General features: G+C 34.7%; 1 protein-coding gene across 7 annotated transcripts; it reads left to right on the top strand.

Moving 5' to 3' along the window:
- The first annotated feature begins 239 nt into the window (after positions 1 to 239).
- Positions 240 to 4769, top strand: LOC110801519 (uncharacterized). Of its 7 annotated transcripts, XR_002536934.2 has the most exons (7): positions 257 to 441; positions 541 to 570; positions 743 to 828; positions 1962 to 2103; positions 2196 to 2380; positions 2464 to 2592; positions 4326 to 4769. XR_002536934.2 is itself a non-coding variant. In XM_022006879.2 (5 exons), exons 3-5 carry the CDS (start codon positions 2087 to 2089, stop codon positions 2568 to 2570), a joined length of 309 nt encoding a protein of 102 aa, XP_021862571.1. In that variant the 5' UTR covers positions 267 to 441; positions 778 to 828; positions 1962 to 2086; the 3' UTR covers positions 2571 to 3027. The 7 variants fall into 7 exon arrangements, 3 of the variants coding, with proteins under 3 accessions (XP_021862571.1, XP_056682759.1, XP_056682758.1); XR_008918790.1 differs by lacking the exon at positions 4326 to 4769 and having other exon boundaries at positions 240 to 441; positions 1118 to 2103; positions 2464 to 3027; XR_002536932.2 differs by lacking the exon at positions 4326 to 4769 and having other exon boundaries at positions 258 to 441; positions 2464 to 3027.
- Positions 4770 to 15157: the final 10388 nt, after the last annotated feature.

Raw genomic sequence — 15157 nt, 5'->3', positions numbered from 1 at the left:
TAGATTAATGAGTTTGTGACTTGTAAGAAAGCTATGACGAAACCCAGATTTCCTAATATATATATATATATATATATATATATATGTATATATATATATATATATATATATACAGGACCAGGTTCTGGTGAGATCCTCCCTTAAGATGAGAACCTACCTTATAATGAGAACCTTTGATAGCCATTGGATTAAAATAAAACTGATGGCTGAGATAAGAAACCATTAGAACCGTCGGATTATGGAGGAACGAACGACTGCGATTAAATCTTCCAGAAAAACATTACTCTTTCTCTCTCTACTTCCAACCAACGAGACCATTTTTCTCTCTCTAGTTCCAAACGAACGTTCAAATTTAGCTTAAATGCGCAAGTTCATCTCAAACTTGTTGTCGATTCGAGATCATAACTTGGTGATTCAATCCAAATTTTCTTAAAGATAGAGGTAAATGATGCTAATTTAGTTAAATTCGATTTCAGGTTTTTAATTTCTGTAAATTATTTATTCTACGATAATTTGATTGAATTTTTGGTCGATTTTCAGCTTGAATTTTATTAAATTTGATCGATATAGGTAAGAGTTTCGATTTAAGTCCAATTCTATTTAAAGGTTTTTAAATTTCTTTCGTTTTCAGAGAAAAATTAGTCTAAGTTTTGAAGTCTTTAAAAATACTTGATTCATTGATTTAACTTTTCTATGATCCTCGAATCGAGAGAAATTATGCTGGTTTCTTCAACAATTTTAGGTTTAATTGAAGTTTACGTCTCTAATTGTGGCAAGTGGATTTGCTGGAGGTGTCGCCAAGGCTGCTAGCAATCATTGTTTTTTCAGGTCTCTACATTGCATTCTTCTATTTTGTCTTTTTAGTTTTTGTTTTTAAGTATTTCATACTATATTATTACCAAATTTCTAGTACAATTGCTTCAACAATTATTGTTTCATGTTTTAGAAAGTAGAAAGAAATATAGTTAATGTAAATCAATTATACTCATAAGTAACCTAAATCTGTAGATTGTTACACCTTTTGATAGTGCTTGCTATAAATGGTTTGTACTATGCACTTTTGTGGTTGACTGAAATTTATCAGGTTCTGTTAGAATAATAGTTGATAATTTATCAGGACTGGGAGTTGTGATACGAGGGAGTGAGGGCGAGGTATTGGCATGCTCAGTTTGGCAGGGGGTGGAGAAGTGGGAAACTCGAGTTGCCGAAGCAAAGGCAGTTCTAGTGGGGATGCAGGTCTGCAGGGAGATGGGAGTGCGCAGGGTGATAATTGAGAGTGACTGCCTGGCGGTAATTCAAGTCCTACGAAGTGGAGCAAGTGGCAGCAGCAGCTATGCTCTTGTGGTGGATGATATCCTAGCTATGTGTTCTTACTTTGAGAATGTTTTATTGGCTTTTGTTAAACGTAGTGGCAACAAAGTTGCCCATAGTCTTGCTCACTTCCAACCCTAGGATTATGGGCAACAAACATGGAGCAACGATGTGCCGAACTCTATCTTGCAAGCAGCTACAGCTGATTTATTAATATAAGCTACCTTAAATGGGTTCCTTCAAAAAAAAAGAATAATAGTTGATAATTAAGACGATGTGGTTACACAAACTGATAAAGTAACTAAAATTGTTAAGTGTTGGTGGCTTAGAAACAATCTTGGGACTAGGTTCAGAGTTGTTGGAAGCGTCTAGTTTCTGCACAACGACCTGATCATGTGTGGATGCAGTAATATTGTGGTGTATCTTGGTGATTTTTGGGAGGTTGTGTGCTAAGGTAGGTGATGGCTTGTGGTTAAGATGTATGCAGGCGAATACGAGATTGTGTTGAACTTGATTTGTGTGTTCAATTAGTTTTTATCCTAATGTGTTTTGTTTACTTTTGGAGAGATTAAATTTACTTTTCAAGAGATTTAGTTTACTTTTAGGGTCTGGTTTACAACCTTGTTCTTTTTTTGTGGTTTGATTGCTAGTTTGAGATTTAGTTGCTGAGTACAAGAAACAAGATGTCTTTCACATATCAAATTTTAAAAGGAAGACTCATGTCATGCATGTGCCGGCTGTTTATCAGACGACAAGAAGTCAACTGTTGTAAAGGATGATAAAAGCATCCAGGTTTGTATTATTGTGTTTATTTTGCTTAGAAAGAGGAAGCAGAGTTGAAGGGCAATCTTTATACTTATTGGTTTTGCCGGATAATTTTGTAGGACGAGTATTTCAAAGCTTATTATGCTGCTATATTGGAACGACAACGGGAAACAGATGTCAAGGGGGAGCCGGATGTATCTAGTGAAGAAGTTACGGGTCAAAACACAAGTTGGCTTGAAATCAAAATGCGAGGAACAGAGTGAGGATGAGGATGTATGGGAAGAAGCTACACTTTCAGGAAAATGTCTGGTTTTATATTGTCTCTAAATACTTGCATTGAGCTAGTATCACATTTGTCAAGATTGACTAATGCTACTTAATTAGCAGGGAACACTGGGGAAAGCTACAAGGTGGACTTGAACATTAAAGCCGAACCTCTACCGGAGGAGGAGGAGAATAACGATGACGAAGATGTTGAGTGGGAAGATGGTTAGTTGCTAGTATAGGTTTACATTGGTAAGCTGCTTGAAATAGTCACTCATAAAGTAGTATTTTCTCTTATTTTAAAAAGTAGATCGAAACTTGGTAGAAGTAAATCAAATAGGCTGAGAAGTAATCCGTGAAGATGATAGTGTTCTATGTTGTTCTCTGCTGCTGTCATTTGTTTCTGTTGGTCTTTTTGTGTCTGTTCTAAGTCTGGGGTGCAGAGCTGGATGTTGGGGTTGTTTTTACTGCTCCGGAGTGTTCAGTTCTCGTCTGTTGTTTAGTTGGTGCTTAGTTGGTGCTGATGTCTGTTTGTTGTTTGTTCACTGTTGATCTGCAAAAAAAGATGTCTGTCACAGCTTGTATCACTGTTGACAATGCAGATTCGTGTAAATTATTGACAGAGATGGTGTTGACGGATGTTTCTCTATTTTGATCTTCTATTTGAATGTACCGCATTTATCAGCACCTTCTGAGTTGATAATGTACGCAACTCATAACCAGGATTACATAGTGGTCTGAACTGGTGACGGAAAACAGTTACATCAATTATATTTTTTTCTTTAATGTTTTCTTGAACCTATTGGCTCAAATGGTAGAGCACTATGCAAATGCATAGGGGGTGTAGGTTCCATTCCTACATAGGTTATCTCTAAAAGTACATTAAAAAAAACTCAAAACTAAATCAAAGAAACTCAAAACTAAATCAAAGTATTTCAAAAGTAAATTATAATAACTCAAAACTATCTCATAAAAATTCAAAAGTAATCAAATATTTCACTGTAGACCTAAAGCAAATTGTTTAAACCTTTATGAATATTATCGACTTTCGTTGCATTATTAATAAGAAGTATTCAAAAAGTAAACAAAAAAAACTCAAAAGTAAATAATTTAAACTCAAAAGTAAACTAAAAATCTTAGAAGTAAATCAGAAAATCTCAAAAACTTATTACAATCAAATAGTTCAAAGTGGCAAATGATCGAGCAAAGAGTCATTGACTTTCATCTCTCTACAATATGAAACAAACTGTAAGAAAGAAATATGGTCGGATGTCAAAGTAAAGGTTTTCAACTATAAAGTAAATAAAATAATACAAAAAGTGAATAAAAATAAAAAACTAGAGAACTCCTATTATTGGAGTTCATAAGTTAAAAGTAAAGGTTTTTCAATTAAAAGTAAATAAAATAATACAAAAAGTAAACACGAACCTACGTGGGATTCGAACCCACATCTTATGATGCTCTACCAATTGAGCTAGTAGGCTAGTTAAATAAAACTAAAGTAAAAACCAAAAAAAGTAAATCGAAATAATTCAAAGTAAAGGTTTTAAAACGAAAAGTAAATAACACCAAAGGATAATATATAGGACTACAGCAAAAAAAAACAGTAGCAAACGGATTGCATATTACTAGACTGATCTACTGAACAATAACCCTGAAGCCTATCAAACCTTTAACAGCAGCAACGGAGGAGAATCTGAACAATACTGTAATCCCCAACATAACTAAGCAGGCCTACAGCACCAAACGAAAACAAATCAGACCATATAATTGAGAAGTCAAGCAAAAATAACAGCTTCACACTAGAAATAAACTGCAAGCCTAACAGGAACAGAAAACGCCTAGTTTAACGAAGTCAACGCAAGTCAACTCTTACCATAGCATAATTTTATTGATCTAGATTTCTCCTCTTTCTATCTACATCATGGCTGCCAATCTGCCATGCCCTCATGTGATAACCTCAAAGGGCGGTGGTTATTTTGCAGTAGAGACATCAGATGGTGATTATTCTACAAGCTCGGATATGACAGTTACCGTACCCGTTCAAGTGCGCAAAGCAACGGTATCAGTGTTATGTTTTCCAGAGTCCTAGTTGCTGGATGGCTGACCTCGGCTTCAAGGTGTTAGAAGAACTTTAATGACTTGTGTCCATATCAGATTAGCATACTCTAGATGGGCTATAAATGGGTTTCTATTGTGCTGGTAAAGCCTACATACTCTTTCTTTTCTCAGCTTTTCCTCTTCAGATGGAGGGTCTAACTCATTCAATTTCAGCAAAATAGAGACTAGTCCCATCTTCTTCTTCACTACAAAAGGAGGACAACACGAGATTAAAGGCTTATGTAGCTAATATTGTTATATGATATGTAAAACACAAGTTTAGAATGATTTGGACGACAAATTCTAGATAAAAGCATCAGATGGAAAAATTCAAATTCTTGATATCTTCTTACAAGTTCTTCCAGCTATTATTTACACAAATCATTTGTTGTAAAAAAATTAAGAACAGTTGGGAAAAAATCTAGTAGGAATAAGTGTTTTATGTAGTTTGGTGGGTTAAGACTTAAGACACTGGAAAATTGGTAGAATAAATCCCTCTAAAAGTAGATTAACTCCCTCTAAAAGTAGACTAAAATTAAACAAATAATAACGAAACTTTGATTCTAATTTTTTTTCTTAAATATTTTCTTAAAACCTAAGCTCAAATTGGCCATGAACTGAACAAAAGCAGACACAGCAACAAGCAAAAACAAATCTTAAACGACCTGCTATGAATTCACGTTTGAACAGTTGGCTTCAGCTCCAAACATTCTGCATCAGGACTACAACTAGTTACTGCCAACAGGCCTGCACAACCAGCAGAATGGAATGCGGATGTCAACCTGGTTAGAACAAAGGCTGCATCTAACAGATCTGAAACTGACCGTGCAAACAAGACCGTTAGGGTAGATAGTTTGTTATGAACGTCTGCATTGTGCCATCTGAACTTCATGTTAGGATTGTCAAGTTAGCTGATATTGTTTGTAGAATTGGTTGTTGGAGTGGTATTCTTTTACTGCAGTCTGGTGATTTAATATGTCTGTTGGAGGTAAACTACCATGTTAGTATATCTAGTCTGTTAGATGGTTCTTTTATGTTTTCTCCTATTTGTACTTTTTTATGGTAAACTACCAGGTCTACAAACTCTATGGTCTTAGGAACTAGATAGAAATATGGGTAGTTGATATCATCTATGATTCAAAATGACTTTTAAACTAGTTCCATTTACTTTTCTTAGTTATTTATCTACTTTTGAAAATGTGATGCAACTTGAGAATTTGTTTATGAGATTTACTTTTCAATTAGTTTCATTTACGTTTCTTAGTTATTTATCTACTTTTGAAAATGTGATGCAATTTGAGGTTTTCTTGCACTAAGTGATTTATCTAACTCAAAAGTAAAGCAAAAACTGAAAAAAGTAAATAGAAATGATCCAAAGTAAACAAAATATAGCCATGTTCTGTTTGGTGGGTACTGTAGGTCGCGTGAAGCAAGTTGATCAGGTCGACTTTAGGCTACTGATTTCTATTTCAGTCAGGCTCCTTGCTGGTTGTTTGACCTTAGTTGACTACGGATGGTGCACAGTCAGTGCAAAGATTAGAGTTTTTCCTGTTAGCTGTGGTTCTTGTTTCATAGTTAGCAATAATGGTGTTACTGCCTGTGAATCCATCAGAAATTTATAATGCTGCCTAGCTTTAGCCCTTTGGTTAAATCATTTCACAAAAAGATATGTATTTATATTGCAAAATCACAAACACATCTCATGTTCTTTTCTACACAACCTAAGGTTGCTAACCTCATTCCCTCTCTCAAAGTAAAGTTTCAGTGAAATTTGTAAACTAAAAAAATTTAGGAATTAGGATCACCTAGCAATATTTAACATCTTACAGTGCAAAATCACTCGATCCAAGGAAGGAGCTAAGGGGTTTTTAATACTGCAATCTGATATTAGCCCATAAGACTATATTAGCCTTAATAACTTTCTCCAAGTGATCATCATTTCTGTTACCACTAAATATAGCAACAACAATACGAGCACCACTTCCACGAACACAAGAGGCACACAACAATCTTCTACAGCCTAGGCAGCTATACTTGTGGCACGACTCTGAAAACTTAAGTTCACACTGACAGAGTGACAGCAAAAGCTCTCAGCCATGTCCAAATCAGAGGAGCAGGATAAAGAACTAATTTTACCAAAAGAAACCCAAGACCTAACCTTGTCAATTAGATCCAGAAAAGGGCTGCTATTAAGCACTCCCATCCAAAGAATTCACCGACCAAGCTATAACACCAACCTAATAACCTTGTCAAGCAGCTTAACCAATAAAAACATCTCTTCCACTAACATCAACTCAATTCGAGCAAACCACCTAGCTAATTCCAGAAACCAAAGGCATCCGTTTCAATCACCCCAGCCTAGAAGCAATTAATATTCCACGCCTACATCAACAATGAGTCCAGGGAAAGTGACAATGATTGCAACAACATCAAATTTCCATAATCAGCAAACACCTAGCTAATTCCCAACAAAAAAAAAACCCTAATTCGAAAGAATGAATCAAAGGAACTCAATTGAACAAAACTACTGATTCAAAGAAATCAACGGAATGCGAATGAATTAACCTAATTCCACAAAATCAAAAGAAAACCACAAATTCGAGCAAAATGAACTTCAAAGATTGAATCAAAAGCATATTCAATCGAAATATTAATTGAAGAAAATATACAATATTAACCAACTAAAATTAACTTACCAAATTACTAATTTTCAAGAACGATGAAGGAATTGGATCTACAATTTTGGCAGATAAGATATGAAGAACGGAGGAGAGAGATCGAAATGGCGGAGGAGGTCGAGAGAGAACGTTCAATTTGCGGAGAGGAGGGAAGAAAGAGAGAGAAAGAGATTCTGAAAATTGGGGGAGTTGGAAAGGTCATTCAAGGCAAGAAAATTACTAGTCTACCCTTATTATTTTCGTTTGGTCGGGTAGAACTTCGGCCGTTGGATTGGTTTCATCGACGATTGAGATTAGTTCTCAGTTCTCATCTTAAGGGGAAGTTCTCACCGGATCCTGATTCTATATATATATGTATATATACATACATATATATATATATATATATATATAGGGTTGGAATCCGGTGAAAAGTGGTATTACGGTGAGAAACGTGAAAAATGATCTCAACCGTTAGATAAACAAATCGAACGGAGTAAATTAATTCTGCGTCACTTCTTAGTAATGGAGCCGCAGGCGGTAAGTCGGTAACTAAAACAAATCACCTTTTCCACTTCCCACGTGTAGTGTACTCAGCATTTCTTTTTGCCCCATTCTCTCTCTCCCTTTTTTTACTCTATCAACATTAATTTGCCATGAAATTAAAGCTAGCTTTAATTGTTTTAGAAGCAGATTCCAGCTACATCAAATAACCTATGCAAATACATCAGCATAGAACTACAAGTACATTAACATAGAACAACAGGTACATGAAAAAAAAGTCTTCTCCAGTAAAATCTCAAGCGTTCTTTCTATCTCCTCTATCTTCATTCTCTTCATCTTCAATCCAAAAGAAACTCAGATACACTAACAAATAAAATTACTTTTGTTGTTACACATCCCTAATTAATTAATACTACTAATGTTTAATCACAATACTTTCCATGCTCCTCTTTAAAATTCATCAATGGCAGATACATCACAAGTATATTATAAGTACATCGAAATTAATTTCGAGGTACATCACAAGTATATTATAAGTACATCTTCCCAGTCATCCGAGCTAATAAAAACCCCAAGTCCTCTTTCTCTCTCCTCCATCTTCACCCTCCTCATCTCCAAAACTCCGTACAAAAGAACCCGATATGATCTCTATCGAATAATTAATTTTTTTCGTTATTATTACTTATCCTTAATTAAAACTACTCCTGTATAATCAATTAATCACAAGTTCCCATGCTCCTCCTAAAGTCATCCATGGAAATACATCACAAGTACAACATAAATACATCGAATTTAATTTCGAGATACATCAATTCCTTTCCTTTAAAAAATGAACCTGGAAAATACATATAATCAACTGGACAAATTAATTGGAAATCCTAAGGGATATTGCACCTTAATTCAAATCCGAACACCAAATTCAGTTTTCATTTCTTCTCAAAATCTCCTAGAACTCACAAGAATAACCCAGGAACAATCGAACAACTATGGTGGGTTTGTTTATTTATATGGTTTTGGAGGAGAAGTAGGGAAGGAGAGAGGAGAGAGGAGAGAGAAAGGTGGGTACATCCTTTTTTGGTGATAGCTGTAACAACAGGCGCATATTTTTAATTAGACTTCTTATAACACTAGTTGAGTTTACCATCTTGCCATTAATGAGGCGCACAAATTTGTAGCCATCAGATCAAACAATTCCGACTATGTAGGATGCTTCTCACGCTTCTCACGTAGGATGTCCTTCTCACGTGAGCCTAAACCTATATGTATATATATATGTATATATATATATATATATATATATATATATATATACTCAATGTTTTGATGACAAAATTGAAATTTTGTTGATTTGCAAGAATGGTTTACATCTATTGGTTGCAAATTGGTTTTAAGGATAATAACCATCAAACATAGAATTGTGTTCACACGCGAAGCTAGATTAGTTGCTAAAGGTATCAAGCAAATTCATGGCGTGGATTGTGTTGAAACCTCATGCAAAATCGTAATGCTCCATTCTATAAATCAAGCAATGATTGCATATTGGTACATATGGCAATTGGATGACAAAACGTATTTCTCAATCAAATATTGGAAGAAACGATGTACATGGTATGTCATAGGATTTGTGGATCCAAATAATGCTTGAAAAGGAAAACTAGCTTATGAAATCTAAGTACAGATTTAAGCAAGCAATTTGGAATTGGAACTGTATTTTAGTGAAGCTAATAAGTATTTTAGTTTCATAAAATGTACATGATTCTTATAGATGTATAAGAAGTTTAGGGGAGTACATAAAACTTAATTGGTCCTATGTGTATCACACACATGTCTCTCTATTGTGAAATAACATTCAAATGCTAATAACTTATATATGAAATTATTCATCAATGATGGACCAAGGCGAAACTTAGTACATACTGGGTATTAAGATCTATTTACAAAGATATTATGATATCGTTTTTGATTAAGTAATGGCATTTACTAAATCAAACACGAAAGACTCCATTTGAGATATTCGACCCATATGAATAAATCTAAGTAATAGATGTTTGAACTATGTATAAGCATTTACTAAGTTAAACATCAAAGAGTCAAAATGAGATTCTTAAACCTATATTATATGTCAAAGAATTTAGCTGGATTTAGTATCTACTGAAACTAGATGAGCTAAAGTAACATGAATACAATTCAATTGAGAATTATTCTGCAAAATAATTTATCATGTATGATATAATATGAGGATCGCCAAAAATGAATCCTATGGCTTTAGGCATAACGAACATATACCAATCTTTATTGGTCTAAGTAAAGATCAACTAGATTGAGATCAAGAAAATCCTATGGTACTTGAAAAGTAAATAGGAATAGTTCTTGATTCAAGGAAATGAATATATGCTAAAAATTGATGCTACACGCATAAACACTAGCAAAGGAACAAGCAAGATCCATTGTAGTTAACCATTGGCAAGGACGAGCTACAACGCATCGTGTTTTGAAATGGCAACGTGGATTGAAGACCATGAGTTGTTGCGTGGGAAATTAAATATTAATTTTTATGTTCTGAGATACATATGGAAATTCTTCCACATATATGTGAACTACTTGGATAAGTAAATCCAAACAAAGCATCACTAGCAACCTATATAGTTGAAGTAAAAGTACTTATTGCCTAAGAAGCAATGAAACAGAGTTGTTTACGTAAAGAGTTCTTAACTGAACTTGGGTAGATTACATGTCTATTGACTTAATGGTTCTTCATTGCAAAATGCGTAGAACCACTATTGAAGTAAGAAAGACTATAGCACATAATAAACAAACTCAAAAGATCTTATCATCCTATCTCGAAAGACATTCGATGAAAGGGATATTAAGATTGGCAAAGCATGATAACTAAACCTATGCAACAAGTGAGAAGCAACACTCACATTATAGCACTGGAAATCAAGCATAGCTTTGAATTCCATGAACTGTTTTAAAGATGGGTTAGAGGCCCATGGTTGTAAAACATTGGGGTTGAACATTTATCATACATGAAATGTATTTTCATACTCCATTTAATCTTGGTTTAGTATTAAATGATGAGTCCTTTCAATTTGAATATATATTCAAGATAGACTGTCAGTACCAGTCCTGTGACTAAGAAATGTCTATGAAGTGAACTTGAATTCCAAAAGTTGAAAATGGTCTCTGGTCGGAAGTTTTCTATAAAGGTGGACACATAGAAAACACTAGACGACTAGAGTGCAAGATGACTAGTAGTTCTGTTTCTTGAACCATGTGGACATGGGAATGCCGCAATCATTTTCATAGATACTTACTTGAGAAGACTAGTATCGGACAGACCTATGAAACTTTACTGTAGCAGGTGCAAATCTATCATAGTAAATTGCATTACATTATTAGACACTAATCCTCAACACCCGGGTGATTTGAGATTACTTGTTTGAGAACTGGTTACTTTGACGTTGTCAACCGTCGCACTGTAAAAGGAGACTATAACGGCAACGCTCGGGTAATCACCTATAAAACGAAGTTTAACCTCAAGATCACAAGATTGGGATTGTCCTCCCATAAATAGGGATGATATGCTAAAAGTTGTACAAGGCCACTCGGAGAGCTAGAAATTGAAAAATGCATGGTCGTGCTTAGATGAATCATAGGCTATGATTATCTGTTTATTTGATCAGTTGAACTCTGAAACCGAGAAATACCTATGGACATAATAAGGATGACTACTCTTACCTTATGTTCATGAGCAAGCATCAAGCGACAAAGGAATTAGGCAATGCACACTTGTCCCTAAGGACAAGTGGGAGACTGAAGGAAATAATGCCCTTGGTCCAAGTATGCATTCAATGCTAAGTCAAATAAATGCGGTTAAGTATTAATTAATTATGCAAGGTAATAATTCAGTGACATCAAGTGAGTTGTATGCCTAGCTAGAGGCCGCTTCAGTTCGAGTGGAATTAATAATATTAATCCACAACTTACTCTTGACTGAACCCGTAGGATCACACAAAAAGTACGTGAACGGATCAAGTATTTAAGTGAATTAAATACTCTGTTTATGAACATTCGGAAACGACGAATCTCGGTTCCAGTGGGAGTTAAATCGTCAAAAGGCAACATTTGAATACTCCGGAAATGATGATATTGCCGGAAACGGAAATATGGATCGTAATGGAAATATAAATATTATCCAAGTCGTAGATGTTTCCGGAAACATGGTACGTATCGAAAAATATTATCGGAAAAAGAAATATTGCCGGAATCGGAAATATTGTCGGAATTGGAAATAAATTCCGGAATCGAAAATATTAAATATTTGTTCGAATCGGAAATAAATTCCGGAATCGGGAATATTAAATATTGTTCGAATCGGAAATGAATTCGGGAATCGGAAAACTAATCGGGAGCGCGACGTACGAAACGATCGATGGACGAGCTTGCTAGATGCAAGGCCCAGCACGAAGCCAGGCCCAACGCCCGGCAAAGCCCGCGCGCGCGAGGAGCGAGCAAGGTAGGCCGAGCAAAGCAGTGCCTAACATCATGGGCCGCGTGCTTGCTGGCCAGCGCCCATCTCTTGGGCCAAGTCGAGCACCAGCGCCCCTCGTGGGCTGCGTGGTTGTGAGGCTTCGTGCGACCAAAGGCTTGGTCGTTTAGGATTGCTTGCTTAAATCTCGTTTTCCTAATTTTACTCAAATTGAATGTTTTTGCTAAATCTGAAACACTTAGGTGTTTGATTAAACATTAAATTCTAATGATTTAATTTAACTAGAATCCTAATGGATTTAGTTATTGGAATCCTAGTAGAATTCTAAATCCGTTATTTCCACCCTGTAAATATGTGGTTCATAATCGCAATTTATATGGCAATTCAATAAGTATTCACATAGATTAAGTTCAAGAAAGAATTTAATAATTTGCCTAAATTAATAATTAAGCTTTCCTAATAAACATAAAACCTTATATAATATTCTAGTTAATTGAATCTAAGGCGCGCGGATCCTAACGTGTTGTGGACTATCTACGGAGGGGCGACATTTGGAGTCCTAAACTTGTTCTTGTTCGGTTCGGGAGCAGCTAGGGAAGGCACGCATCACATTGTGTGTATCCTAATTATGCTAATTGACTATGTGGCAATTAATTTGGATTCTTGGCTTTATGGTTTTTCCGCATGAAATATATTGTTTATATTTGTCATAACCTAACATTTATCCCTATAAAATGTGCATATTGTACGTTCTTCCCCACTCCCTCTCCCTTTCCTTCTCCTTCTCCTTCTCCGTCCTTCCTCAGATCCACCGAAAACATACCATGTCAAACACTATTTCACAATATATTTCACCATTCACATGCATAATCCAGAACCTCCCTGTCTAGTATGATGGCAACGGTAGACCTATTACTCAAATCTACACGTGGATGAGTGAATTTCTACAAAGTCTGGGGTATAGGGTGAGGAAAATGACTCTTATGGGGTATTGTGCTCAGTATGGGCTAATTGAGTTTGGAACGCAGGAAATTCATCATGGTTCTGCTGCTCATTTAGTGCAGAAGTTTGATCGTGCCTCCCATGGAAGGGTCAGGTGGAATCAAGGGTCTGAAAAGAAAGGGTCATATCTATGGCTAGCAAGGAGTTCTGACCTCCGCCATTTTGGGGCGTCTCACGTAGATGTCGTCATTGTTAACCGACCATGGAGGCTCCGAATGGCAGAGGAATATTACTATGACACGGCTGACACATACACAACAACCGAGGATGATATTGCTACCCGTAGTTGAATATTGTATTCGGAAATTTAAGTGTACATAAATTTAATATTTATTTGACGGTTGAATGCATGATGTAGTGCATTATGGCTTTTTGAAAGAAATGAAGATTATTATTAGCTATAAATATGACAATAGTGCCTTTTCTTTTGTGTTGTTTATATTAAAAGTTGCATGATCATGATTTAATTCTTATGAGTTTTTTTTATTAACAGTTCTTATTTTTATACTAAAGTTTACGTTTCGATCATGACCAATTTATATAGAGCAATACTACTTACTTACATTGTAGTATGCAATAATAAAATTTGTGAATTCGGAAGCATTGTTAGAGTGTATTACAGTAATTAATAATTTTTGGGGCAACAGTTTAGGGTTTAGGGTAAGACATCAATGGCTCTTGTGATGCAACATATTTAATATTGTTTTCACTTCTTAATTGAACAAGTCTTCTACAAGATTTATTAATTTATGTAAGAAAGCCATGTAGAAAATCAATTAAGAACGATCTATTAAATTACCCGATAAAATATTGAAGGATTTGGAGAGATTGTCTAGTTTCTACCGTAGGTGAAATGAGAGGGTTTATATAAACAACATGAAGGGTTGTTATTATCCATTTATTTGGATCAATTCATGTACGACACGTAAGCGTGCGGCGTGCTACCTCACCCGTGTACAATGGATATATTAATTTAATTTATATTGTCCAAATTTTGTCGAAATTAAGTACTTATTTAAAATTCCAAGTGAATATGAGTTTTTCTAATAGATACCAAGTTTAAATAATTGTGATTACTCGTCTTAAAAAAAACACAAGCTACATACTCCAATGCTAGTAATAGTGATAATAGATCAAATAAATAAAACATTGAAGTTTATTATGTTAGAAAATGATACTAGGGACTATGGAATGTCAGTTGACTAGTAGAAAGAGGAACTTCAAGTTTCTTACGGAGCAAAACAACTCATGGTTTCCTATGTTATTTGGTTATGCAAGGGTTAACTATACACATATTGTTATATACAATTAATTTTCATTTATAGATTAAATAGACACGTTTTCTTAAATAATCGAGATACAACTATACTCCTTAAATTTGTATTACTATGCAAATTTAGTTAATTTGAACATATTTTTACACAATATTTTCTTGTTACAATTAAAATAAAAGTTAAATCGCTAATATTATGTGTCACACACAACTGTAATAGTTGACATTATATTTAATTAATCGGAACCAATCACTGGATTTAAAACAACGAAACTACATCATCCTATAGATCTTGCATTACACATTAGCACGCAAATATAAACGTTCAATTTATTAACCAATTTAAAGGATACATCTAAAGGAAAAAGGAAAGTAGGTATAATTACTAATAAAATTCAAAACGAATTACAATACTTACACATACTTATAACCCCTCTCATAATTCTAGAAAACTGCATAAACGGTGTCACCATCCCTTATATACGTCTCTCTTAGATATGTGTAGTATCACAATTGCAACAAACTATATTTGTTCCTCCCAGTCGTATATAATATATGAATATATTTCACCAGACCGATCTAAAACACCAAATCAAGTTTGAGTTTGTCTAATAAATACAAGTTTAAATAATTGTCATAATACTCGTCTTACATAAAAAAAGTAAAATACAAAAAATAAATGAATGATTAATGGTTTAGAAACTTTTTCATGAATGATTAATGGTTGTTTCGTTTATTCCTTAAAATGGACACAAGTTTTAATATCAGACACGAAAATATGCATTTCAC

This window comes from Spinacia oleracea, chromosome 4 (assembly GCF_020520425.1).
Source record: "Spinacia oleracea cultivar Varoflay chromosome 4, BTI_SOV_V1, whole genome shotgun sequence".
Classification (NCBI taxonomy): Eukaryota; Viridiplantae; Streptophyta; class Magnoliopsida; order Caryophyllales; family Amaranthaceae; genus Spinacia; species Spinacia oleracea.
This window is presented reverse-complemented; position numbering and strand designations above follow the sequence as displayed.

Bases quoted from the DNA above. Each gene is read 5' to 3' on its own strand.
- LOC110801519 (XM_022006879.2), top strand. The intron at 2,381-2,463 runs GTCTGGTTTTAT...CTTAATTAGCAG, and splicing joins AGCTACACTTTCAGGAAAAT to GGAACACTGGGGAAAGCTAC.